This window comes from Ips typographus, linkage group LG8, assembly GCF_016097725.1.
Source record: "Ips typographus isolate SLU linkage group LG8, UJ_Ityp_2.0, whole genome shotgun sequence".
Lineage (NCBI taxonomy): Eukaryota > Metazoa > Arthropoda > Insecta > Coleoptera > Curculionidae > Ips > Ips typographus.
Genome location: NC_138429.1, coordinates 2,448,501 through 2,475,376, shown reverse-complemented (window position 1 = coordinate 2,475,376; position 26,876 = coordinate 2,448,501). Strand labels below are relative to the sequence as shown.

Sequence of the window (26,876 nt, the reverse complement as noted above, 5' to 3'; positions counted from 1 at the left end):
ATATGAACTGCCAGAAACACAATGCAACCCTCATATGCATTTTTTTAAATGACAGCAGTTGACAACATTGATTTGAGGGTTGATAACTAATTATTGATAACTCCAAATAAACCTCAATGATTTGTTGTTTAATAGGAAGCAAAATTCGACTTTATTTGCCATTTTCTAACCATTCCAGTGTTTGAGACCTTAATTTGACTCAATAATGACTTGGCCAATCATAAATTTGTCTATTACATCGTAATCTGGGCAAACAATAAATTGTTGCGCAAAAATGACCCCCAGATTACTTGCAATTCTCAAATAACCTTTAACAAGACCCAGTCATTATCAGCAACCAATATGCAGTTTTTATAAGAGCCAGTATTTTCGGAAATAATTAACCTCAAGTTAAATTTATCTGAACATAACAGAACTGTTCCTTAGCTGAGATCGGGTTATTACATAACACAATGCCCCAGGATAATTCGCAAATTGAAATTAGCTGAAAGATTTTAGATTAGTCATTCTCGAATTCTTCTTCACGTCGAGAGTTCTTCAGTCAAGTTTCTACAAGGTTGCCACGTCTAATTAGTCCAGAAAAAAGCACGTTTTTCTCCCAATAACCCAACCAAAAAAAAATCATCAGAACAACAGTTTAAGGACAAAACGAATCAAAATTAACGGTACTGATAACATAAATTGAAACAGTGGTTTGGGTATTTATAGATTAATAGCGGCAACGCAGCATTCAAAAGATGATGGCCACGAGTTTTTCTGATCATATAGTTGTTAGTTCCCGGCTGTACGTTCTACTATTCAGGTTGTACTTCGATTTGTACCAAGTTGCCGATAGTACTGCCAAATTGGTACTACGCAAAGTTTTTTTGTACAGTGATTTTTTGGGTGACAAAATTTTTTTTCATGTAAGTAGTACCGGAAAAACTTAAATAATCTAGTGAAGTCATTTTTTTTGCCAAATCATTTTCGTGTTATCTTTTCACATGTTTTGAGAACAGAAATTGTTTAGCATTGATCCAAAGGTCGATTTGGAACTTGCGCTAGTGAAAATGCTTTACTACACACGTTAATTCATTATGTGATTATGAAATACCAAGGTTCACGTTTTAACATTACTACACTGATTTTAATGTGCGATAACAGTAAAAAAAAGTGCAAAATTTACAAATCTATTAATAAGTAAAAGTTTGTCCACGATCAACTATAGTAAACGTGCGGAAAGTTGTATATTTGGGGTCTAATATTAGAACTATTTACAGTTAATTCAAGCATTAGAAGTTTGTTCTAAAACTAATGAGTTAATGCTTCAGTTCCAAGAATGTTTTTAAAGATTTTCAACAATTCTAAACATGTTGCTTTGACTCATAAATACCTAGAAATGTGACTGGCAGTTATAAAAAAAATAATTAGGAATTTCAAAGTTGTATTACACTTAATTGGGTCTACTTCAAACTATGACGTACATGATTATATTGATTACTGTAGTAATACCATTTAATTCAATTAGTTGAGTAAAAGTTAGTAAAAAGGTGACTCTATAAGTGACATTTTGATAGTTTTATAGTAAAGCTTTCCCAGAACTGACAAACTTTACTAAACGACCTATAAAACTAATACTTTTCATAATATAACGCATAATCTGCATTTTGTAGCTTCATTAACCAGAAACAGAAATTACGTTAACTAAACGACAGTAAACCATTTTATAGTTTTATGGTCATATTCTGGCAGTGTTTAGTACTATCAAGGAGTCACTCTTATCAATATTTGCAAACTATGAAGCTATAAAACAAAAATTATGAAAATTCTAAATCATATACGCAACTACAACAGATTCTGATGGTATTTATGTAAAAATATAGTACAAAAAATACAGTATTTAGTTGTTGCATTTCTGCATACAATATACAAACTGTTCAAACATGAAAATATTCAATAAGTAAGTTTGTGATTGTGAATCACAATTTATCCACTGTGCTGAGATTTTCCCAAATGTGAACTTGTGACACGTTACATCTGTCAATATTGATTCATCGAGCTGTAAAAGTAAATTAGTTTTTCAGGGAGTTTGTTTGTTTATTTGTCTATTTCCTAATAAATCTAATTAGGCAATCCTGTACTACTGATTGCCAATTAGAACTAATTAGCTCTTCTTACACTTAAAACAAAAAAATCTTAAGAGATAATGTATAATCTTACTGAAAATGTTTACGGAATTGTGCCAGAAAAGTAAACTATGACGAGTTATTGTTAAATTTAATTGGTAGTAACAAATGATCATTATACGTTTGGTAGAGTTGCTGGGCAATTTTAAGTTTACTGTTGTCCTCAATTTTTGAATAAAATTTTCCTTGTTACTGTTAGGAGAGATGCATTTTTCGATTTAATTTAAATGACTGAGCAACAATTAAATGAAACGACCTTCAAGTTGATATTACAACATGTCTCGTGCACACAAAACGTTTAACAAATTGATATTAACAATTTATCTCTAGTTTCCGCAAATCATTCGTGATGAATCAAGGACGATGTTTTGTTATCAGTTTATTTTGAAGATCGGAAATGGTTTTATAAAGAAAATGACAAATTAGTTAAATCAAGTCAGCAAAATTAATATTCACATCTGGTGCATCATTGCAAATTATGCGAAAAATAATAAGATAACTCTTCTTCCCACTAAGGTAAGCCGATATCCTTGTGATGGGCAATTAACGGAAAGCAGTTTCGAATTACTTTATAAGAAAATTTCCACACTTGACATGACCGGTCTGATTAAGTTGCTTTTAAATGCAAACCGATGCAATTTCACGCTTAAAATTGCCGGTCAGTTAACTGTGAACAGAAACTACGATCAACCACAGTTTACTAATTAAGTCTTTGTTTCAGATCGGAGACCTCCAAAGACTGAATTTCTAAAGACTGAGCCTGGATCGTAAATCTGGATTTATTCCTCTCACAGAAAAAAAAAGGAATTAAACAAACAGGGCTGTAAAAGCTGAAGAAAGTCGGCCTGTCCAGAAGGAATCCAACCAAAACCGGGGAATTTATAAATAATCCGTAAATCACAAAGTCTGGGAAGTGCGAAACTGGCTAAAAATAGGTGGTTCTTTTACTACCAGAACAATTTTAAGTAAATCTGCTGAATGATTTTTGCGTGAGTGCCTGTTAAAACCAACACAAGATGGATTTCACCGAAGAAACTGTTAATCCCAATCCTAGGGATAAGTCCACGTTTTTGGGGCTTATGTTTTTCACGTAAGTAATGGTTTGTTATCTAATTTTTTTCTTTTTGCACTGTGTCCACATGTGTTTTGGTCTTTAGTGATTGGTCAAGAAAAGGCAGCCAGGTGAAAGCTGCTTTTTTTGACCAATCACAAACTAACTCACTGTGCTGAATTATACACAAATGCTGCACATGTTGACTTTTGGTAAGTTTACATCTGTAGTATTTAGTTTTTGGTCAAAAAAGCAGCTTTTAGCTTTCAACAAACTTCCCACTGTGTACAGTGTGTATTACAAGGCATTTTGAAATATTTATAAGGCATTTGAGGCATTGTCTGTATATTTCAAAACGTAGTGTATTAATATAACAAAATTACATTTTAAAGTCACGTGACTGTTTTTGACAGGCGTCAGTTGGCTTGGACAGTGCTCTAAAATGACATGATCAAAGTCACGTGACGTGTCTCTTGCAAATATAAATTTGCAATACCAAATTTTTAAATTTTAAACCAAATTTTAAAGGTCACGTGACGGTTTTTGACAATGTCAACTGGCTTTTACAGTGTTGCAAGCTCAAAATTGTATTATTAACTTCACGTAACGTGTATTTTACAACTTCGGCTTTTACAACTGTCTAAATTTAATTACCAAATAATCAACATTTAAATTACATTTTAAAGTCACGTGACTGCTTTTGACCGTTGTCAGTTGGCTTGGACAGTGTTGCAACCTCTAAAATGGCATTATTTAAAGTCACGTGATGTGTCTTTTGGAATTTAAGTTTTAACAACTGTTTAAGTTTAATTTACCATTTTTCAAAGTTTAAACTGCGTTTTGAAGTTCACAGGACTGTTTTTGACAATGTTAACTGACTTTTACAGTGTTGCAAGCTCAAAATTGTATTATTAACGTCACGTAACGTGTATTTTACAATTTCAGCTTTTACAACTGTCTAAATTTTATTTACCAAATGATCAACATTTAAATTACATTTTAAAGTCAACGTGACTGTTTTTGACAGGTGTCAGTTGGCTTGGACAGTGTTGCAAGCTCTAAAATGACATAATCAAAGTCACGTGATGTGTCTGTGACAAATTTAATTTACCACATTTTTTAATTTTTAACCACATTTTAAAGGTCACGTGACTAATTTTGACAGATATCAACTGGCCTTAAAAAGTTTTGCAAGAACATGCAGCTTTGCATTTTCAACGTCATTTTGCAATTTAAGTTTTTACAACTGTCTAAATTTAATTTACCATTTTTCAAAGTTTAAACTGTATTTTGAAGTTCACGTGACTGTTTTTGACAATGTCAACTGTCCTTTACAATGTTGCAAGCTCAAAAATTGAATTATCAAGTCACGTGACCTAGTTCTTACAATTTTACTACTGTCTAAATTTAAATTAGCAATTTTTCAACTGTTTCTTTTAAATGATAAGTGTCTTTATTTGACACGTGCAAACTTGGTTACTATGATAGTTAGAAGATTCGTGCAAACGTCAAAATATAAATCGGTAATTTCAGGCAACCGTACAAAAATTATTTTTTGTTTTTCAGAATTTGGAAAAACAGTCACCTGACCTTAAAAAATCAATTCAACTTTCACGGGACCTTTAAAAAAGTCAATTTAATATTATGGATAAATAGTCACGTAACCTGAGGAAGTCATTTTTATTGAATCATTAACCGTTATCGACATTTTGACAATAGTCCAAAGTCATGTACAAATTGTAAAAGCAGACATGCTACTTAATCCAACCTAAAAACTGTCACGTTTGAACATTTGAAGGTATCCTGACTCAGTTTGAGGCATTTTAGGCAGTTTTAAGGCATAAGTATGAGGCATTTTGAACAATAATAGAAGTTTCAAGGTATTTTGCATGCAAAAAGGCATTTTGGTGAACAAAAACCTACCGGCAATCTTCCCTTTGGTCAAGATTTAGGCAAATACTGCACATATGTAAACTTAGCATTAAACTTTTTTAACTTTCAGGCCTAAGGTCAAAATTTCTCTCCCTAAATAAACAATCCCATAAGCTGACAAATCACTGTTTCCAATGACAGACTCGTTGAAACAGGTCATTAAAATCGAGACCAAAATAAACACCCAAACATATCGAACTGCATGTAATTTGATCTTCCACACTTTAAAGCACCCCTTAAAAACCATCAATCATTTTGACAAGGGTCGAAACTTGACTTTGAATATCTTCACTTCTCCGGAGTGTGTAATTCCGAATGTCAGGAAAATAATTAAGATGTATGCGCGCACGTGCATTTATTTGCAATTTAATAAGCGGACGCATATATGGAGAGGTTAAAAGCTATAAAACATTCGTATATGCAGGGATTATTACCAAACAAAACACAAAACAAATAAAAACCTGCAAGAGTGTTGAGAATAGACACTTAAATTTAATTGGACGGCTTTAATAAGGGACTTATCTCTATTACTGTCTTTGGGGGATGCCAGGTAGGCTTTTTTTATTGATTTGACACTTTAAAGGAATGTTCTTCTATTTGGTTTATTATAACAATTAATACTCGTGCAGAACTTGAGTATAAAAGATAACAGTATCTTTTACAAACAATTGCAGTACTTATCTCCACAAATTCAACCTGAAAATTGCTGTTTTACCTGGTTAATTTCTCTTCGGAATGGAATTAAAAGATTAGATTGACTAACATCCGCTCAAATGAACAGGCATTGTGATCGTTCTAAAATAACCCAGGCCACATTAAAACTTTAGAGGTAGAGGAAGTCCGAGATAACTTCAAAAGCGGTGTCTGGTCGAGAATATCTCTAATTTATGTGCGGGAAGGATTACATCTGTTGTGGGTTTTTATTGGAGTTATTAGTTATCGAAGTTTTAAGAAGACCAGAACCGGATTGACTCGATTCTTTTCTAAATTTAGAAGCAAATTTTGTATTATGTCTTAGAACATCAATAGAAATGGTTTATGTTTGGCAAGTCTCAGACCTTAAAAGTTGGTTTATACAACCTTTTTGAATCATAATTCCAAGTGCAATAAATGGAAAGGCTGTAAAAATATGAATTAGCATCGATTGCGTGTGGGCCGAGATACGAGTTTGGTCGATTATATATTGAATGACATTAAAATCAGCCAGGCATTATCGATACAAAAGGTATTATTTAAATGGAAAATTACGGATCAGGTTTAACTGCATCCCATGAATAAACGACTTTGATGTAGATCCACGCCTTCATGTTTTGCTAATAAAGCATTCAAAACGACTTAGTGGAAAAAAGTTTTACTATATGCAAATTGCTTAGTAATTATTGGATTATAAGACAACCACTCTACTAATTTTCTTACCAATTTTGATAGTTTTAAATATGCGGGGCTTGTGATCACAAGATTAAAAATATACAATAAACATTTTTTTTACAGATATACATTTGGCATGTTCAAAAATGGTTACACCAAAGTGTTGGAAGTGAAAGACCTGTACAATCCAATCAAAAGTGATCGAAGTATGCTGTTAGGGGATCGATTAGAACGGTATTACACATTTTCATTACTAATAGAACACCTAGAGAGAATAATTACAATTTTTTAGGGTGTGGAATCGATTATACGAAAAAGCCAAAGCAAAAAACAAAAACCCCAGCTTGGTTTGGGGCATTTTCCGAACGTTCTGGCCGGAATACTTGTTACTGGCAGTAACATTGATCATAATGCAAGCCTGCAGTTTAGTGCAGCCCTTATTGTTAGGGAATTTGTTGGCTTATTTCAGGTTTGTTGAGTTTTTACTAGCAAACATTGCAGAATTAGCAGTTTTTAATGTTACAGGGCTGACACCACACTGAGCAAAGAAGATGCGCTGTTATTCGCTGGAGGAATTTCTTTGTGTACCTTTATATCAGCCCTTTGCACCAACCAGTATATTATGTTGGCTTTTCATTATGGTATGAAGATTAGAGCGGCATCTTGTGCTTTAATTTATCGAAAGGTAGGTTAAACAGGGTGGTTTTTATTGGTCAGAAAAGTGAAGACTGCTTGTAACACTATTAGAAAATAGCTAGATTTTCCTTCATTTTCGAAAGAAACTATTGTTATACTCACAAATCTGTTTCGTTTTTAAATATTCCAATTAATCTAGTTGTCAAAATCAATGAATTTTGAATTTAGTAAAAAAAGAGTCCTATAAATTTTTTGAGTCATTTCTTGTATACATTCCTTAATAACTCTCTTATTGGGGACACTTTATATACACTTTTATATGTCTATGGATAGCTAATGAAATGGGTTTTTCAAGAATATGGTCCCATTATTTGATAGGTTAAACTGTTTGGCCTCTAGAGGACTAAATGTTGTCTCTCACACTTAGACTTCTCTTGTAATCTCATATCTTCCTTAGGAAACGTTTTTCAGAAAAATGACATAATGCAAGTCAACTTATTTTTTGATTAGCTATCAAATGGTGAATTATTAACACTTAAAACTGGACCACACTGTATTTAATAATTTGAAAACGTTTGGGTTATTGATTCTCTGAACTGTTTTGAATATAGGTTTGGACCTTTTCTGCAGTTCCTGAACAGTTCAAATCATGAACCCGAACAAAGCTTATATGTATAGTATTTTTGGAATCAGAAGCAAAAGATCTATTAATAATTCGGAAAATATACAGGGAAAATTAAAAATGAATCAACTTTTTCACCTTTGCCATTGTCATTTATTCAGTAACATTTTCTGGTAATTTAGGAGAATTCAAATTTACCAGCATCAAAACATTGTAGTGTGTAGGTTTTTTTTGGAATCTTTTAAATTGTTGAAAGCATCTTGGACACTGTTGACTAAAAACCAACAAATATAGTGAATATTTTCCAATCCTGCCACTGAAATGAAAAAAACTCTCAAATAAATTTGTCCTTGTGTGTATAAATACAGCACATATCAACGTCTATAACCAAGCAAATATTTAATCAGTTTTATTATAAAAGTACACCTAATATGTACTGTTAATCATTATTTACATTGTTTATTGTTCAATTTTAGTCCCTCCGTCTGAGTAAAACCGCCCTTGGTGACACAGCTTCCGGTAAAATTGTAAATCTTCTGTCCAATGATGTGAGTCGTTTCGATATGGTGACCATTTTTGTTCACCACATGTGGATGGCACCTTTGGTCACCCTGATTATTACTTATTTGATGTGGGTCGACGCTGGATGGGCTGGTGTTTGTGGAATTATGACAGTTTTCACTGTAGTACCATTACAAGGTTAGTGATTAATATCTCCACCAACACATCAATTAATAACGTTTTTTTCTTAGGTTATACCGGTAAACTTTCGGCTGTATACCGTAAGGCGACAGCCCTTAAAACAGACGAAAGAGTACGTCTTATGGATGAAATTTTATCTGGAATTCAAGTGATCAAAATGTACGCCTGGGAAAAACCGTTCGCCAAGCTGATCAGGTTTGCCAGGAAAGCCGAAGTGAAGATCATCACCAAGTCCTCCTACGTTCGAGGTCTTTACATGGCCTTTAACTTGTTTACCACCAGATTGGCCATGTTTGCCACCTTACTCACCATAGCCCTTCTAGATCAACAAATTACAGCTGCAAAGGTAAAAACAATGTATTTTTTTTCAAGCGGTCTAAAATAAGCCTATTGTGTACCTGTACTGCCGGCGTAGAAAGGCTATTTCATGTCCTAGGAGGTAAAAAAATAATGTCCAGAACTTGATCCAGACTAAAAGCGTTGCATTTAGAAAAGAACAGATGAAATTAATGCAACACTTACTTTGCTTTTTACTTTGCATGTTCTTATTCTGAAATACAGTTTTCCTGAAGGTGTGAGGGCTAAATTTGTGATCAAATTCAGAATCAACATAAACAAACAGACTAACGCAAAAAGACAAAAACTGATTGACACAACACGAAGCTATTTCCAAAGTTGTCTAACAGAGGGCGTATCATGGCTGTCTAGCGTCATCTGTCGATTACGGTTACGCGCTCCGAATTTACACGGAACGCGGTTCTTGAAATTAGGCAAAAATGTTATAGGCCATTTGCTCTGGTTTTCTGGCTTCAAATCTCCGTTGTTCTATGAGAATGATATTTTTCAGTAACCGTTATATATGTATATTTACCAGTCCGAATTAATCGGTTAACCTGGCTAGAAAACGATACACATCCTATGTTTACCTTACTACGCTTTCACTGTGTCATCTGTCAAAAATCGTGATATCCATGGCACACTAATTCAAAATTGAAACACCTTTTACTAACACTACTAATTGCGTTGTTGTATTGTCAAAATCAAAAAAACATGTATTAATTGAATGATTTTCCAGGTTTTCGTAATCATGTCCTACCTGAATATCGTATCTCAAACCATGTCTCAAATGTTCGTAAGAGGAATCTCTGAAATGGCTGAATTGTTCGTTGCCATCAAACGTTTGGAGGAGTTTATGCTGAACGAGGAATACGAACCCCACGTTCACAGTCAAACCAACGGTTACCTTAAAGGCAAACGCCCTATAATCAGTGCAGACGATTTGACTGTGAAATGGAGTGCCAAATTGAGTGATAACGCTTTAGAGAATATCTCTCTTTCAATTCAGTCAGGAGATTTGATTGGGGTGATTGGACCTGTTGGAAGTGGGAAAAGTTCTTTCCTACAAACTATTCTAGGTGAGAATTCAATGAAATTTTGTTGTTCAGGCAAGCTATCCAGTGCAAAAAACACAGTTTTTCTACACTGTTTACTTGAAGACAAATGACAAGAAGTTTTTGGATAATTATTCAAAAAAACACTGAACCAGTGTTGCCAATTCGAACCACATTTAGATAATTGGGAAAACTTTTGTTGAAACCTGGGTAACTACTAATATACAACGCTCCATTTAACTTATTCATTAAAACAACAAAAGTATTTGTGTATATACAGGTGTGGTAAATCCAAAAGCGACCATAGGAAAACCGTGTAACGGACAGAGAAACGTAGGTAATTGCATGCGCGGGAGAAAGACAGAAAACGAAAAAAATATCAAGTAGGCCATATTTTTAGCGCGCTGTTGTCAAACGCCGTAAGTAAGTTTGTCGAGGGTATTGAATACTTACGGCGTTTGGCAACAGAGCACTAAAAATATGGCCTACTTGATATTTTTTTCGTTTTCTGTCTCTCTCCCGCGCATGCAATTACCTACGTTTCTCTGTCCGTTACACGGTTTTCCTATGGTCGCTTTTGGATTTACCACACCTGTATACAGGATTGCAAACAAAATTGTCAAATACCACTCCATAAAGCTATAAAACAACAAAACGCTTAAAATCACTACAATATCAGTGTAAATCATATTAATATTTATAAATACAATTTTATAGTTTCATGAGTTCTTCTGTCACAATGGTGGTAACTGTCAAATTCATAAAGTTATAAAACTAGAAAAACCCTCTTAAAATCACTGTAATAGTTAATACAGTTGTAAATCATATCAAATGCTTGTTTATAGGTCCATGAGTAGAAATTAGACATTTGTGACATGCAGCTATTAATTTGGGCATTTTTTAATCATAAACTTGGAAACTAACAAAATCTTTTTCATGAAGCTATGAAATGGCAAAACTTTCCTAAAACTAGTACATTCAAATCAAAATGTTTTTTAGAGCTCCATGACTAGGATTTTTGACAGTAGTTTCATGTTACAATGCTGCAAACTGTCAAATACCACTCTATGAAGCTATAAAAGTAATAAAAACATGCTCAAAGGAATTGAGAAATTGAATGAAACATTGTCATGTAACCTTACATAAAAATAATTTTCATAAATATACAGGGTGCAAAATGTCAAAATTTTATGGATAGAGTAGATGCAAAAATATCGTAAACAGACTATACCTACGCATGATAAAACTGTTTTACCATTTCAATGATAATTGATTTTACTGAACTATTGGGATAAAGCATCATAAGAGTACAATAAACACACTAGTAATATAAATGGTTATTTGTTGGTTTTTATAAAGACATTACAATAACAATCATATTATTTAGGTGAACTGGAAGTGTCTCGTGGTACTTATTCTGTCAATGGTACCGTATCATATGCCTCTCAGGAAGCTTGGGTTTTCGCAGCCACCGTACGACAAAATATTATATTCGGTTCTGAATTTGATAAGAAGAGATATAAGGAAGTGGTGAAAGCTTGCGCTTTGGAAAAAGACTTTGAACAATTTTCAAACGGAGATTTAACTATTGTGGGAGACAGAGGTAAAATTAAAATTATTCTGGCAGTTACTTTACTTACAAAAAAAAAATTAGGAGCGTCTTTGTCTGGAGGTCAAAAAGCCCGTATCAACTTAGCCAGAGCTATATACAGGGAGGCAGATATTTATCTTCTCGATGATCCTTTATCAGCAGTGGACATCCATGTTGCCAAACACTTGTACGATCTGTGCATTAATGGTTACCTTTCGGACAAAACTCGTATTTTGGTCACTCATCAAGTGCATCTCCTTAAAGATGCCGACCACATTATTATCCTCAACAATGTAAGTTTGGTTTTTAAGTTATTGGTTTTGCATTTTCTGCAATTTTCTGGTTAAACTAGGGACGCATCGAAAATCAAGGAACATTCAAAGAACTCTCAGACAGTGACAATTTGTATGCCAAATTGTTAACCATAGAACATGAACTACCCGATGAAGACCGCAAATTGGAACTAGCAAAGAAAGATAGGAAAATGTCGATCAGAAGCATTAAATCTCTAGCGAGTGCCATGAGTGAGTTGAGCATTCCTGAAGCTATACTAGCTGAACATGAGGAAGACGAAGAAGAGGTTTGTTGTACTTCTGTAATAAAGAATTTGTATCATTAATATGTGTAACACCAGGAGGACACACGTGAAATTAAAATGAAAGATCTTCAAGAAGAATCGTCTAAAGGCAAAGTCAAGGGAAGTCTATTTTTGACGTATTTTGGTGTAGCTGGAAACATCTTTTTTGTTATTTTCGTCCTGCTGCTCTTCCTACTCGCTGAAGGTAAGTTAAACTGCAAAACAACCGTTTTCAAAATATTTATAATTGGATTTTACAGCCGCTGCTATGGGTGTGGACTACTTCGTAAGCTTCTGGGTCAAAGTAGAAGACTACAAAGCCGAATTTGAAATTCCAATTCACATCCAAGAGATTACAAACAACTCCAGATCGAACGCATCATCAGACGTGGTGGAAGCGGTTTCAGCTTCTCCATTCCCTTGGGGCGCCATCTCCTGGGAACGAGACTTGTTCCTCTACATTTACGGCACTCTAGTAATCTCCCTGTTTGTCCTGGCTCTTCTCAGATCCATGCTGTTTTACAAACTGGCTATGATTTGTTCGCAAAAATTGCACGACGCTATTTTCTACAGCGTGGTCAATGCTACCATGCGATTCTTTGATACTAATCCAGGTGGTCGTATTTTGAACCGATTTTCTAAAGATATCGGATCGATTGACGAACTACTACCTAAAGCTATTTTGGATTCCTCTCAGGTGATTAATTAGGTCAATTTTTGTGAGTAACTAAGCTAATGCAATAATTTTTAGCTCATTCTGATGGCACTGGGTTCAATTATCTTGATCACAGTGGTTAATCCTTACTTCCTTGTTATAGTCGCTATAATTGGGGTGGTTTCAATGGTTTTGAGGCATATTTACCTTAAGACTTCCAAGAATATTAAACGACTGGAAGGTATCAGTAAGTATCTTACATTTTTCATATTTCAGTCTATTAAAGAGGTTTCTTTTAATTTTTTTAGTGAGGAGTCCAGTTTTTACTCACTTAAACGCCACCATCAATGGCTTAACCACAATTAGAGCGTTTGGTGCTGAAAATATCTTAAGAGACGAGTTTGACAAGTACCAAGACGGTCATACTAGCGCGTGGTTCATGTTTATTGCCGCCAGTTCCGCATTTGGGCTTATTATGGACATGCTTTGTTTCGGATTCATCACTTTAGTTACCTTCAGTTTCCTGATTTTCGCAAACAGTATGTTTTATTAGTTTGTGGATTATCCGATTTGATTGTACGGTTTTCCAGATTTTGGCATTAGTGGTGGTGACGTGGGTCTGGCTATTACCCAAGCTATTTCCCTTACCATGATGGTACAGTGGGGTCTTCGTCAATCAGCCGAAGTGGCCAATCAATTGATGTCAGTGGAACGTGTGCTGGAATACAAGCAATTGCCCGCTGAAAAACAACCAGAACGTCCGAAAATCCCATCTAAAGAGTGGCCTAACAAAGGAGTAATCAAATTTCAAGAAATGGGCTTGCGCTACGACGAAGATGGCGCTTTGGTACTCAAAAAACTGAACCTTCGCATAGAACCCAACGAGAAAGTTGGAATAGTGGGACGAACGGGCGCCGGTAAATCTTCCTTGATCTCCGCTTTGTTCCGTTTGGCTGTGGTGGAAGGAACCATCGAAATCGACCAAATCGACACCAAAGACATCACCTTAGAACAGTTGCGTTCCAAAATCTCGATTATTCCCCAAGATCCGGTGCTCTTTTCGGGCACTTTGCGTTACAATTTGGATCCTTTCGAAGAATACAACGACGAAACACTTTACAAAGCAATCGAAGATGTGGAACTTAAAGATCCAGCCAACATAATCAACCGATTAGAGAATAGGGTGATGGATCGTGGATCTAATTACAGTGTGGGACAGAGGCAGTTGATTTGTTTGGCCAGGGCAATTATAAGAAAAAACAAAATTTTGATGTTGGATGAAGCCACTGCTAATGTTGATCCTCAGTAAGTTATTTTTCAAAAAGTCAAATGTTATAAATTGTGTGTTTTAAATTTTAAAAAACAATTTTTTCCAGAACTGATGCTCTTATCCAAAAAACAATCAGAAGGAAGTTTGCAAACTGTACCGTACTGACCGTAGCCCACAGATTAAACACCATTATGGACTCGGACAAGGTTTTAGTAATGGATTCCGGTACCATGGTGGAATTTGACCACCCGCACAACCTTTTGCAAAACCCCAACAGCGTTTTCTATCACATGGTGGAAGAGTCCGGTGGCGGAATGGCTGAACGGTTACGAAAAGTGGCCAAAGACAGCTTTTCCCGGCAACTTTCTGTGGCGGAATAATTCAAGTCCAAAAAAGTGTTTTAATTTATTCTAGTTAAGTGATTTTAGTTTACCGAACGCTGAAATTTGGTGCTATAAAATGGTACTAAAATTATTGTACAGTACTTAGCAATACTTGGTAGTTAATATTGTGATTTTACAATTACGGAGGCCTTCATACAAATTTTATGTATACAAATATTATATTTTATATAACAAATTACTTAATCCGTGCCAAAGTTGCCAAATACATTGGCAATGTAGCTGTAACACCGTTTTGGCTACTAGAATAGTTCCTAAGTATTACTTATTTTTGTTTTTTTATAGTTAATAAGTTTAGAAGTTTATTTTTACATCAAAACTGGGACTTAGACTGTGCTTAAAACATAGTTTTAGTTACAAACATTTAAATATAGTTAAGTGCAACCTATACTGTTCAAATAAATAGAAAGTGTTTTTATAATAACTATTTTGGTAGTAGATCACCTATAGAAGTCTCTTTAATTTTGGGACTTTTTAGGTAATATTGAGACTTCTGGCAAATTTTAGAAATTCCTTGGAAGAGTTAGGACAGCTGGAGAAGTCTCTGGCAAATTTTAGAAAACTGAATTAAGGTTTATGACACCTTAGATGCTTCTGGATATTTTTAAGAGGTTTGAAGCAGTGTTTAGAGGTCTTTGGTATTTCTGTAATTATTCTAGAGGTTTCTGGCAAATTTTAAACATTTCTTGCAAGAGTTAGGACATCTGGAGAAGTGTCTGGGAATATTAGAAAACTGATTTGAGGCTTTTGACACCATAGAAGGTTCTAGAAATTTTTGGGAGGTTTTAAGTAGTATTCAGAGTCCTCTGGTATTTGTACAATCATTTTAGAGACTTCTGGCAAATTTTAGAAATTCCTTGGAAGAGTTAGGACAGCTGAAGAAGTCTCTGGAAAATATTAGGAAACTTAATTAAGGTTTATGACACCTTAGATGCTTCTGGATATTTTTAAGAGGTTTGAAGCAGTGTTTAGAGGTCTTTGGTATTTCTGTAATTATTCTAGAGGTTTCTGGCAAATTTTAAACATTTCTTGGAAGAGTTAGGACACCTGGAGAAGTGTCTGGGAATATTAGGAAACTGATTTGAAGCTTTTGACACCATAGAAGGTTCTAAAAATTTTTGGGAGGTTTTAAGTAGTATTCAGAGTCCTCTGGTATTTGTACAATCATTTTAGAGACTTCTGGCAAATTTTAGAAATTCCTTGGAAGAGTTAGGACAGCTGGAGAAGTCTCTGGCAAATTTTAGAAAACTGAATTAAGGTTTATGACACCTTAGATGCTTCCGGAAATTTTTGGAAGGTTTGAAGCAGTGTTTAGAGGTCTTTGGTATTTCTGTAATTATTCTAGAGGTTTCTGGCAAATTTTAAACATTTCTTGGAAGAGTTAGGACACCTGGAGTAGTGTCTGGCAAGTTTAGAAAACTGATTTAAGATTTATGACACCATAGAGGTTTCTGGAAATTTTTGGGATGTTTGAAGTAGTATTCTCCTCTGGTATTTGTACAATCATTTTAAAGGCTTCTGGCAAATGTTAAACCATGTTAAACTGTTTTATACTTAAATAAGTCTTACTATTTTGGTACATCCTGTCTGTTACTATCACAGCAAACGTGTGTATAATGAGTAAACCAATTTCGTGCAAATAAGACTTTTAGGTCAAAGTCAAACCTTGATAACCAAAAAAAAAATTGTGTTACTTTAATTTGTTCAAAATGCTAAAAGTAACTTTTAGAAAATGTGTAGCCCTTATCAACTAATTATAGTTAAACAACCAAATTTTTTCACGTCAATAAATAAAATTAATCACTATTGGATAATAACCTTTACAAATTCTGTAGAAAAACCATAATTTATTATTCTTTCTATAAATGTGACTTGCATTATAACTTTTGATAATAGAATAACAATTGCCTTTATTACTCGACAGTTATCAGAAGCTGATCAAGAAATAAGTCCAATATGGGTCAATTTACTTGTTGTAATGATGATAATTCAAAAATGCATACACAAACACAATGAATCAGTAATAAATCTGAAAAGTAAATAAGTTTGTATTAGTGCTGAAACTGAAACTGTTTCAACTAATTGCATATACAATTTTTTTGTCTCAACCTTATCACTTAACGAAAAAAATAGTTTAAACAGAAATTACACATTAGCATAGCATAAAACTATGTGTAGAGTTATATCTAGTGTCGATAACTATATAATAAATTAAACATAATATCACTTGTTGACCAGGCAACCGATCATTATTAATAAGATAACAAACTATTGAAGAAACCAGTATACAATCACTAGTTTACCATGAAGTACCTCAATTAAGTGCAAAGTAATATATTTTGAGGACATGGACAGCCCTATTAAACTAGAATACGACAATCCTAAAGAACAGTCTAATTTAATATCAAAACTGTTTTTATTGTAAGTATCAAATTTTTAGACGTGTACCAAACGTTTAGTGTACTAATTTCCAGTTGGATATTTCCTTTATTACGCACGGGCACAAAGAAATTGTTGAATTTGAGTGATTTATACAAACCGCTTAAAAGTGACAGGTCCAAATGTTTGGCGGAAAGCCTGGAAAAACACTGGAAGGACGAACTTATCAAGTCTCAACACAAAGGCACAAAACCAAGCCTGCTAAGGGCTTTAGTGAAAACCTTTATCAAATCGTATTCCATCTACGCCCTTTTACTTTTCATAACAATGATTTGTCTTAAGTGAGCTTTTTTGTATGTCAAACTGAAAGGTGTTTGAAACGATCAAACTTTTAGAACACCCCAACCATTGTTGTTGTCATGGTTGGTAGGACTTTTTGAAGATGAGACCTTATATGATCGAAACGCCGCGTATATAGCAGCCAGTGGGATCGTTTTACTTTCCTTTCTTTCTGTAATTTTTTTTCATCACGTCAATTGTGGAACCCAAATTACCGGAATGAAAATAAGAGTAGCAGTTTCCAGTTTGCTTAATAGAAAAGTAAGTATTAATTTTGTTTCATTTTTTTTTCGAGTCCTGATTACTAACCAGAAACGTGTTAGAACTTATCAGTTTTGTCCGAAATGATTGTGGAATTGTTGTATGTTGATTTGTCGGTCAGTAACCCCAATTTGTGGATCGATTTGGAAGTAATACTTTATTAGTATTTCTAATTAATATAGGGTGTTTTGCGGTGAAGGTGTCATATTTCAGGGCTTGATAGAACATTAAAAAATAATCCCAGTTTGCTATACAGGGTGGTCCAGTTTTAAATGTCAATAACTCACCAATCCATAGCCAATTAAAAAATAAGTTGACATTCATTATGTCATTTTCCTGAAAAGTGCTAAGGAAAATACAGTCCTTCAAATGTCTGTTTAAAAAATCGTTTTTTTTGTCATAACTATCAGACCGTTGGAGCAATATTGATCAAATTTGGAATAAGCACTTTATTACACGTTATTACGGTCAAAGACCCAAAACTAACCCAACCCAACTTAAAAATTGTCTTGGAAACGGAAAATTCACTTAAGAAGTTTAAAAAATATTATTGTAGCCAGTTTTCATAGTTTCCAGACAAACTAAAAGACTTTAGTTTTGAAAATTGAATTAGAAAAGATAAAAATTTCAGAAGCTTAAAAATTGTGTTTGTAACCAGTTTTCATGCAAATCGAGAGACTTTAATACTAAAAATTGACTTATAGACATAAAAACTACTTTTTCAAGAATTTGTTACTACAAATTCATACATTTAAACCTTCAAAATTGACTTGAACCCCAAAATGTGACTGAACTAATGAAAAGTGACATCAGAAGCTTAAAATTTTGCATTTGAAGTAAGTTTTCATAATTTGAAGACAAATTTCAATATTTTAGTCTTGAAAATAGTCTTAGATGCAGGACATTGACATTAGATTCATGAAAATTGTCTTGAAAACTAACTTTTCGTGCTTTTTACTTTGCTTTTGATTTTCTTCGAATTCTGGACTATTTTTAGTGCTTCAAAACTGCTTTCAGCTTGGAAAATCGAGTTTCAAGACTATCTTCACCAAGTTATTGACATAGCAAACTTAAAAAACAATTTTTACATTCTTCATAGACTTAAAATGGCATTCCAAGCTTTGTCACTATTAAATCGACTTCTAGACGCTTCAGTGCTAAAAATTCGGGTATTTCTTAATAAACTAGACTGTTTTTAGTGTTTTAAGGCTGTTTTCAGTGCCTCAAATCGAGTTTCAAGACTATCTTTACAAAGTTTTTGACTTATCAGGCCTAAAAGCCAGTGTGTCCACTGACTATAGTCTTGAAAATGTTATTTCAAGCTTCTTCACTATTAAATTGACTTCTACACTCATAGGTGCAATAAATTGTAGCATCTCTAAGAAATTCAGACTGTTTTTAATGCTTTTTAAGACTGAAAAATCGAGTTTAAGACTATTTCCAAAAGTCAAGTTTTAGCTATCAAATGGTGAATTATTGACACTTAAAACTTAAACACTTAAAGTTGTTTTTTTGGTAACCCAATTTGGTCTTATTATGAGTCATTTATTCAACGTTTAGCAACGATTTAATATACTATTTAAAGTTAACTAATAGTTATACTATTAACGTTGCTAAGCGTTGTATTATTCAACGAGCATGTAATGATAGCTATTACTCACGAAAATAAGGCTGAAAGCGAGTGAATAACAGCCATTACATACGAGTAGAATACTACAGGTGGAGAGGCTTCTGGTATATCCACAATAATTCTAGAGGCCACTGGCAATTTTAGAAAACTCATTTAAGCTTTAGAGGCTTTAAGTAGTACTTAGAGGCTTCTGGCATATTTTGGGAGGTTTTAAGAAGTATTAAGTCTTTCAATTATCCTAGAGGCTTCTGGCAAATTTAGTATCTTACAACGTTTATGACATCTGTAGACGCATTTAGGAGGTTTATGTAGTATTTAGAAGCTTCTGGTATTTCCACAATAATTCTAGAAAATTTTGGCAAACTTTAAAAATTTGTTGGAAGGTTTAGAATAGCTGTTCTGGCCTCTGACAGTTCCTGGGAAGTCTTGCTAGTATTTTGAGACAATTACAAAATGACTCTGAGGCCTCTGGTAATTATAGAATATTCTAGGAAGTACGTTATTAGAAGCTTCTAGCAACTTTCGGTAGCTTTTCAGTTTAAAGCAATTTCTAAAATGTTTTACTTTTGATATTTGATTTTTGCTATATGTCCAGGGTTCATTTTCATACATTTTCAGATTTTAAAATTAAGCAGAAAATCATTAGGACTTACTGCAGACGGTCAACTGGTCAACTTGCTATCCAACGATTGTCTAAGATTCGACATGGTCACCTTCTACTTGCCTTACCTATGTTTGATGCCCTTTCAAATACTTATAGTGGGTTATTTGGTGTGGCTGCACGTGGGAATTTCAAGCCTAGCTGGAATTCTGTCAATGATAGTCCTCACTGTACCTTTGCAAGGTTAGTTAAGCTACTAAGCAAAAGTTAAACTACTAAAGTAGCAAAAAGTGAGTCAATTTAGCAAAATTGTTATTGAAGGCTTTTTGGGAAGAGTATCGTCCAGATTAAGACGCGTAATTGCTGGCAGGACTGATGATAGAGTAAAAATGATGAGTCAAATCATATCAGGAATACGAGTTATCAAAATGTACGCTTGGGAACAACCATTTGAAAAATTAATCAAATTCCTGAGGTTTAAAGAAGTGGAAAGCATTACTAAAGCTTCATATCTAAGAGCTTACTACTTAAGTAGTATGGTGATTCTGGATAGAAGTAGTTTGTGTCTCACCTTAATTTGCTATACTTTGCTTGGGAATAGTATTAATGCTAGACTAGTATTTGCAACCTCCCAGCTCCTAAATCTGTTACAATGTAAGTTATGTTTAGTAGTTTTAATTGGTATTGGAAACATCAAACTTACAGTGGTAATTGCTATAATGTACCCCATGGCCATTGGTATAGGAGCAGAGGCTTTAGTCTCCATTTCCAGACTGGAAACTTTTCTCCTCATGGAAGAAAAATCAGACCAGCAAGTGCAACGCGTTAGTGGTGGAGAAATCAATTTGAATCACGTTTTAGCCAGTTGGACTCCGGAAAAAATAACGTTGAAAAACATCAACCTTATTGTTCCTCCAGGTTCATTATGTGCTGTTATCGGTCCAGTAGGTTCAGGCAAAAGCTCTATATTACAGGTTGATATTCAACATTATAAGGTGTTAAAAGGTTAAAACTTAAATGTTTCAGCTACTGCTGGGAGAATTGACGTTAACTTCAGGATCAGCAAGTGTAGGGAAAAAAATTTCTTTTGCAGCTCAGGAACCTTGGCTCTTTGCCAGTTCAGTGAGGAGAAACATTCTGTTTGGGAACGAGTATGATCATCATCGGTACAAAGAAGTTACCAAAATGTGTGCTTTATTAGATGATTTTGAACAGTTTCCACATGGTAAGTAAGCTAAGATTTATTCTTGCAAGTACAAAACAATCATTTCAGGTGATAAAACATTGGTTGGTGAACGTGGTGTGTCTCTTAGTGGAGGTCAAAGAGCTCGAATCAACTTGGCACGTGCCGTTTACCGTGAGGCTGATATTTACCTTCTGGATGATCCTTTATCAGCGGTGGACACCCACGTGGGCAAACATTTGTTTCAAAAATGTATCTTAAAGTATTTGAATGGCAAAACTAGAGTTTTAGTCACGCACCAGTTGCAATTCTTGAAAAAGGCTGATTTGATTGTGGTATTAAACGAGGTGAGGCTGGATTATTAACCAAACGAATTGAAAAGGAAGACGAAAGTTGTAGGGAGAAATCGATGCTCTAGGAACATTTAAAGATTTATCCAAGGCTAATCTGGATTTCACGAAATTACTATCCTGTGCTGAAGAGTCAGTGGACGAAAAGGATCGGAAGAAAAGCGAATTTGAGAATGACAAACTTGCAAATACGGTATAAACTCTAAATTTGGGGCTTCGTTTTAACTTTGGGTTTAGATTTCAGATATTGAAAGTTCTCTTGAAGCCTCCAGTCAACTTGGTGAAGAGGAAGGGAAAGGATACAAACAAATTGGAAGATCATCCTTATTGAGCTATTTCAAGTCTGTTGACAGCTGTTGTATGCTCATAACTCTCGTTTTACTGTTCGTTGTTTCCCAAGTTGGTTTATCACTTTGCGATTTATTTGTGGCCTTTTGGTACGTAGTTTTGCAATTCAGCAACGCCTCAATTAATAATAATACCACCAGGAGTAACCAAGAGGAACTCCGCAATCAAGCTAGTAAACTACAGTTCCAGGATCTAATTAGCAATTCATCTGGCACCTCTTCACTATTTAGTGACTTTGTCGACCAAATTGAACTGAACCAATCAATCCATTACTTACTAAGAACCGACATCAGTATGATCGTATACGGGGTGTTGGTGATTCTAGTGTTGACACTGTGCGGCGGTAGAGCTGTGTTTTTCTTCACAGTAACTATGAGAGCTTCGAGAAATATTCACTCAAAAATTTTTCACGGTTTACTACAAGCACCCATGAGATTTTTTGATACGAACCCAACTGGAAGGGTACTGAATCGATTTAGTAAGGATATAGGAGCTATCGATGAAACGTTACCAAAAGTGTGTCTAGAAACCACTCAGGTTAGTATACTTAAATTCAAACAAAATTGGTATGACGTCACTAATGGCAACTTTAGCAAGCAAATTTTTGCCAATAGATGTCCTTCTGGTAATTTTTGGCAAATTTCACAAGATTACTGGCTTTTCTAGTTTTCAGTAGTATGTGGGACATCTGCCAGTTAGAAAATTACTAAACAGGAGAAATTAAAAAAATTGAGAGGCTTATAGCAATTTTGAGACTATTTTCTGATGCTTAGAGGCTTTTGACATTTACAAAATGATTTATGATAAAACATTATGATTTTGGTCATTTTAGAAAGATTTCTTGTAGTATTTAGAAATTTGCATTTGGCTGCTGTTTTGACCATTTTTAGGAGGTCTGCAGTAGTTTTAAGAATTCTCTGGCGTTTTCCACATAATTTTAGAGGCTTCTGACAATTTAGAAACATCATGCAAAGTCTAAGACATTGCTAGAAGCATGAAAGATGAATGTTTCTGTCACTTTCAAAATGATTCTAGAAGCTTTTGGCAATTTTGAAACGTTTAGGACGCTTGTAAAAAGTTGTGGCCACTTTTGGGAAGTCAACACTATTTTTTAGAAGTCTCTGGCATTTTCCACATTATTTTAGAGACTTCTAACAATAAAAAAAAATTTCATGCAAAGTCTAAGACATTGCTAGAAGCTTCTGGTAATTTCTGAAAGAATTTCTGTCGTAATTTATAAATGTTTCTGGCTTTTGGCAATTTTAAAACATTTTGAAACGTTTAGAACATTTGTTTGATTCTGGCCATTTTCAGAAGGTTTTCCACATCATTCTAGTGACTTCTGACAGTTTTAAAACATTATGATTTTGGTTATTTTAGAGAGATTTCTTGTAGTATTTAGAAATTTGCATTTGGCTGCTGTTTTGACCATTTTTAGGAGAGTTTTAAGAATCCTCTAGCGTTTTCCACATTATTTTAGAGAATTCTAACAATTAAAACAAATTTCATGCAAAGTTTAAGACATTGCTAGAAGCTTCTGGTTATTTCTGAAAGAATTTCTGTTGTAATTTATAAATGTTTCTGGCTTCTGGCAATTTTAAAACATTTTGAAACGTTTAGAACATTTGTATAAGATTCTGGCCATTTTCAGAAGGTTTTCCACATCATTCTAGTGGCTTCTGACAGTTTTAAAACATTATGATTTTGGTCATTTTAGAAAGATTTCTTGTAGTATTTAGTAATTTGCATTTGGCTGCTGTTTTGACCATTTTTAGGAGAGTTTTAAGAATCCCCTAGCGTTTTCCACATTATTTTAGAGACTTCTAACAATTAAAAAAAAATTCATGCAAAGTCTAAGACATTGCTAGAAGCTTCTGGTAATTTCTAAAAGAATTTCTGTCGTAATTTATAAATGTTTCTGGCTTTTGGCAATTTTAAAATATTTTGAAACGTTTAGAACATTTGTATAAGATTCTGGCCATTTTCAGAAGGTTTTCCACATCATTCTAGTGGCTTCTGACAGTTTTAAAAAATTCATACAAAATCGAAAGTTTTTTCTAGAGAATTGTCCAAATTGATTCTAGAGGCCTTTGACAAATTTAAAAATTTTTTAAAATGTTTAGTACACTATTTTAGAGGCCTCTGGAATTATCCAAAATATTCTAGAGGTTTCTGACGATTTTTTCAGCTGTGACGTCATTCTAATTTTGTTTGATTTTCGCTATAGTACACATAACAAACTAATCGTAATTTCTTTATTAGGTTCTACTGATTGTGATTGGTATTATGGTGGTGGTGACTGTATCCAACTATTATATGCTAGTGGCCATTTTTCTATTGGGTTGTGCCTTTCTGAAAATGCGTTCTTGGTTTATATCCAGTGCTAGGCGGGTTAAACATCTCGAAGGAATTTGTAAGATTTATTATACAAACTCATGTCCGTTTGGTTCGAATTTCCTTCCATTATTGGCAAATTACAGCAAAATCACCAGTTTTCACTCACATTTCCGCTACATTGAGGGGATTGATCACAATCAGGGCTTTTGAAGCTGAAGAAGTTTTGACTGAAGAGTTTGACGAGCATCAGGTTAGTATAATAATCATAAAAATGTTATGTAAATATTAATATTTGCGTATTAGGATGTTCATACTGCCGCTCACTATATTACTGTGATTTGTTGTGAATTTTTTGGATTGTGGTTGGATATGATTTGTGTGGTTTTCATTGCTTGTGTGTGCTACGCTTTTGTAGTATCAGCGGATTGTAAGTATATTTTGTATCAAAAGCAATTTTTTAAAATTAATTTTTTAGTTGGATATTTGACAAACGGTAGTTTTGTTGGTTTGGCAATTTCACAATCCTTGGCACTAACTGGTTTGCTGCAATACGGTATGAAACAAACGGTAGAAACGGTAAACCATCTCACTAGCGTGGAAAGAGTTTTACAGTACACTGAAATGGAAAATGAAGGACCTTTTGAAACTCCTCAAGGTTGGTAGTAATTGCGTTTGTTCAGTTTCATTTATTCCTTTTTGGAAATAATATTTATTAGGTAAACTGCCTATTCTGCCTTGGCCTTGTTTCGGTAAAATCGAGTTCAAAAATGTCAGTTTGTACTACATTGAAGGTGATGAACCTGTACTGAAGAACCTGAATTTAGTCATTAATTCGGGGGAGAAGGTTTGATGGTACTTCTGGTACTGATTGAATTACCATTGAATGAGGAATTTATAGATTGGGGTAGTTGGTCGTACTGGGGCTGGAAAGTCCTCTTTAATCACTGCCCTATTTAGGCTAGCTACACTAAGAGGACAAGTACTTATAGACGACTTGGACACAAAAACGATTGGTTTAACAGATTTGAGAAAAAGAATCTCTATTATACCCCAAGAACCAGTACTATTCAGTACCACACTTAGATTAAACTTGGATCCTTTTGAGGAGTTTACAGACAAGGAAATTTGGACAGCTCTAGAAGAAGCAAGTAAGAAAAACCCCAATTTTCCTGTTGATTCACAATTATTCTTCTTTCAGGTAGAACTAAAAGATGTGGTTCCTAATTTGAACTTTCAAGTATCGGAAGGAGGCAGCAACTTCAGTTTAGGTCAAAGACAACTTTTATGTTTGGCCAGAGCTTTGCTAAGGAAGAACAGGATTTTAGTAATGGATGAGGCCACAGCTAACGTAGACGCTTTGTAAGTTTAAATTAAATATTGAAACAAATAAATACACAAAGCCGGTCTACAGGACAGACAACCTGATCCAGAAAACGATCAGAAGAAAATTTAACAAATTTACGGTGATCACCATAGCTCACCGTCTAAACACCATAATGGATTGCGACAGAGTACTAGTGATGAAAACTGGTCACGTGGCAGAGTTTGATCATCCCTACCAGTTGCTACAGCAACCCAATGGGTATTTCACTAATATGGTATTGGAAACTGGCCCGAACATGACAGAACAATTACGTAACGTGGCTTTGAAATCTTGGAGCGAGAAAAATGACCAAAAAGACGATGTTTACATCACCAGACTGTAATTTTGTTAAGTGGTATTTATAATTTTTATTTATTTTGCAAATATTGCATATCTCAGTAACTGATGTGATAATTGTCTGGACTTTGTGTGAAAATGTTATTATTTAAATTAAAAAGCAGTTTGTTTATAGAGTGTACAGGGTGTCTCACTGGCACTTTTGCCCTAATGCAATTTAGCAGAGAATTCCTTACAACTTTCCCCTTTTTTGTTGTGTTTTGGCACAGTTTTTAAAGAATATCTCCCTAAGAAGACCCTTTAGGGCAAAAGTGAATGCAATCTAGTAGAGGAGAAAATTCCCTACAACTTTTCTCTTTTACACTTTTTCGAAGTTGAATTTGACTCCCATTATATTTTTTTATTTCATATTTTTTAAAAATTACCAAAAAATTCATCAAAAAGACCATTTTGACATGTTTAATTGTTTGATTCTAACCAGTTTTTCCAATGTCACGTGATTTTTGTGCCGGCCATTTTGATTTGCTTCTTTCCAAATTTTGTTCTCACTTGACACACTGGTGAAGTGGCACGTGACTTTTGACCGCTATTTTAACTTTATTTTCATTTAAAATGAAAAAAATCACGTGACACGTTTTGCCAAATTTAGGTTTCTTACAACTTTTCATGCACTCTTTTATTAAATCGTGAATAAGTGTCTTATTTGACACGTAAGGTATGGACTTTTATATGTCGATGGATAGCCAATAAAATAGGCTTTCCAACGATATAACAACTTTGCTTGACCGGTCGAATCGTTTTGACCCTAAAGGGCGTCAAAGTTGACCAATATTTTCTGTTCAATTTTTATGCACTGTTTTGTTTGAACCTAAATAACTTTACTATTTGATTGACATGGTGAGGACTTTAATATGTCAATGGATAGCCAATAAAATGGGCTTTCCAACGATATAACTACTTTGCTTGAGCGGTGGAATCGTTTTGTCCCTAAAGGGCGTCAAAGTTGACCAATATGTTCTGTTCAATTTTTATGCACTGTTTTGTTTGAACCTAAATAACTTTATTATTTGATTGACATGGCGAGGACTTTAATATGTCAATGGATAGCCCATAAAATGGGCTTTGTAAAAATATGATGCTTTTGGTAAATTGGTTTGACGGTTTGAGCGCTAGAGGGCGTCAAAGTAGACCAATTTTTTTTTCCTTTTTTCTATTCTAACCAGTTTTTCCAATGTCACGTGATTTTTGTGCCGGCCATTTTGATTTGCTTTTTTCCAAATTTTGTTCTCACTTGACACACTGGTAAAGCGGCACGTGACTTTTGACCGCTATTTTAACTTTATTTTCATTTAAAATGAAAAAAATCACGTGACACGTTTTGCCAAATTTAGGTTTCTTACAACTTTTCATGCACTCTTTCATTAAAT

General features: G+C 34.2%; 1 protein-coding gene across 1 annotated transcript in view; it reads left to right on the top strand.

The window, feature by feature from the left end:
* The window catches only part of LOC145732791 (uncharacterized), a 34,982-nt gene extending 9,354 nt beyond the window's left edge, over nucleotides 1–25,628 (top strand). The window contains exons 2-36 of the mRNA XM_081985285.1: nucleotides 2,887–3,255; nucleotides 6,640–6,750; nucleotides 6,809–6,985; nucleotides 7,042–7,201; nucleotides 8,251–8,473; nucleotides 8,527–8,822; nucleotides 9,552–9,891; nucleotides 11,255–11,470; nucleotides 11,522–11,751; nucleotides 11,811–12,038; nucleotides 12,093–12,240; nucleotides 12,296–12,732; nucleotides 12,787–12,937; nucleotides 12,999–13,229; nucleotides 13,281–13,995; nucleotides 14,067–14,337; nucleotides 16,706–16,782; nucleotides 16,836–17,081; nucleotides 17,136–17,340; nucleotides 19,589–19,814; nucleotides 19,863–20,225; nucleotides 20,277–20,545; nucleotides 20,598–20,796; nucleotides 20,845–21,101; nucleotides 21,154–21,297; nucleotides 21,342–21,541; nucleotides 21,593–21,989; nucleotides 23,715–23,865; nucleotides 23,933–24,039; nucleotides 24,093–24,216; nucleotides 24,265–24,444; nucleotides 24,506–24,633; nucleotides 24,688–24,937; nucleotides 24,992–25,148; nucleotides 25,201–25,628. Coding sequence (XP_081841411.1) covers nucleotides 3,182–3,255; nucleotides 6,640–6,750; nucleotides 6,809–6,985; nucleotides 7,042–7,201; nucleotides 8,251–8,473; nucleotides 8,527–8,822; nucleotides 9,552–9,891; nucleotides 11,255–11,470; nucleotides 11,522–11,751; nucleotides 11,811–12,038; nucleotides 12,093–12,240; nucleotides 12,296–12,732; nucleotides 12,787–12,937; nucleotides 12,999–13,229; nucleotides 13,281–13,995; nucleotides 14,067–14,337; nucleotides 16,706–16,782; nucleotides 16,836–17,081; nucleotides 17,136–17,340; nucleotides 19,589–19,814; nucleotides 19,863–20,225; nucleotides 20,277–20,545; nucleotides 20,598–20,796; nucleotides 20,845–21,101; nucleotides 21,154–21,297; nucleotides 21,342–21,541; nucleotides 21,593–21,989; nucleotides 23,715–23,865; nucleotides 23,933–24,039; nucleotides 24,093–24,216; nucleotides 24,265–24,444; nucleotides 24,506–24,633; nucleotides 24,688–24,937; nucleotides 24,992–25,148; nucleotides 25,201–25,495 — 7,983 coding nt within the window. The 5' untranslated portion in view covers nucleotides 2,887–3,181 and the 3' untranslated portion in view covers nucleotides 25,496–25,628. The remainder of the gene's footprint in view (nucleotides 1–2,886; nucleotides 3,256–6,639; nucleotides 6,751–6,808; nucleotides 6,986–7,041; nucleotides 7,202–8,250; nucleotides 8,474–8,526; nucleotides 8,823–9,551; nucleotides 9,892–11,254; nucleotides 11,471–11,521; nucleotides 11,752–11,810; nucleotides 12,039–12,092; nucleotides 12,241–12,295; nucleotides 12,733–12,786; nucleotides 12,938–12,998; nucleotides 13,230–13,280; nucleotides 13,996–14,066; nucleotides 14,338–16,705; nucleotides 16,783–16,835; nucleotides 17,082–17,135; nucleotides 17,341–19,588; nucleotides 19,815–19,862; nucleotides 20,226–20,276; nucleotides 20,546–20,597; nucleotides 20,797–20,844; nucleotides 21,102–21,153; nucleotides 21,298–21,341; nucleotides 21,542–21,592; nucleotides 21,990–23,714; nucleotides 23,866–23,932; nucleotides 24,040–24,092; nucleotides 24,217–24,264; nucleotides 24,445–24,505; nucleotides 24,634–24,687; nucleotides 24,938–24,991; nucleotides 25,149–25,200) is intronic.
* The last annotated feature ends 1,248 nt before the right edge of the window (nucleotides 25,629–26,876 follow it).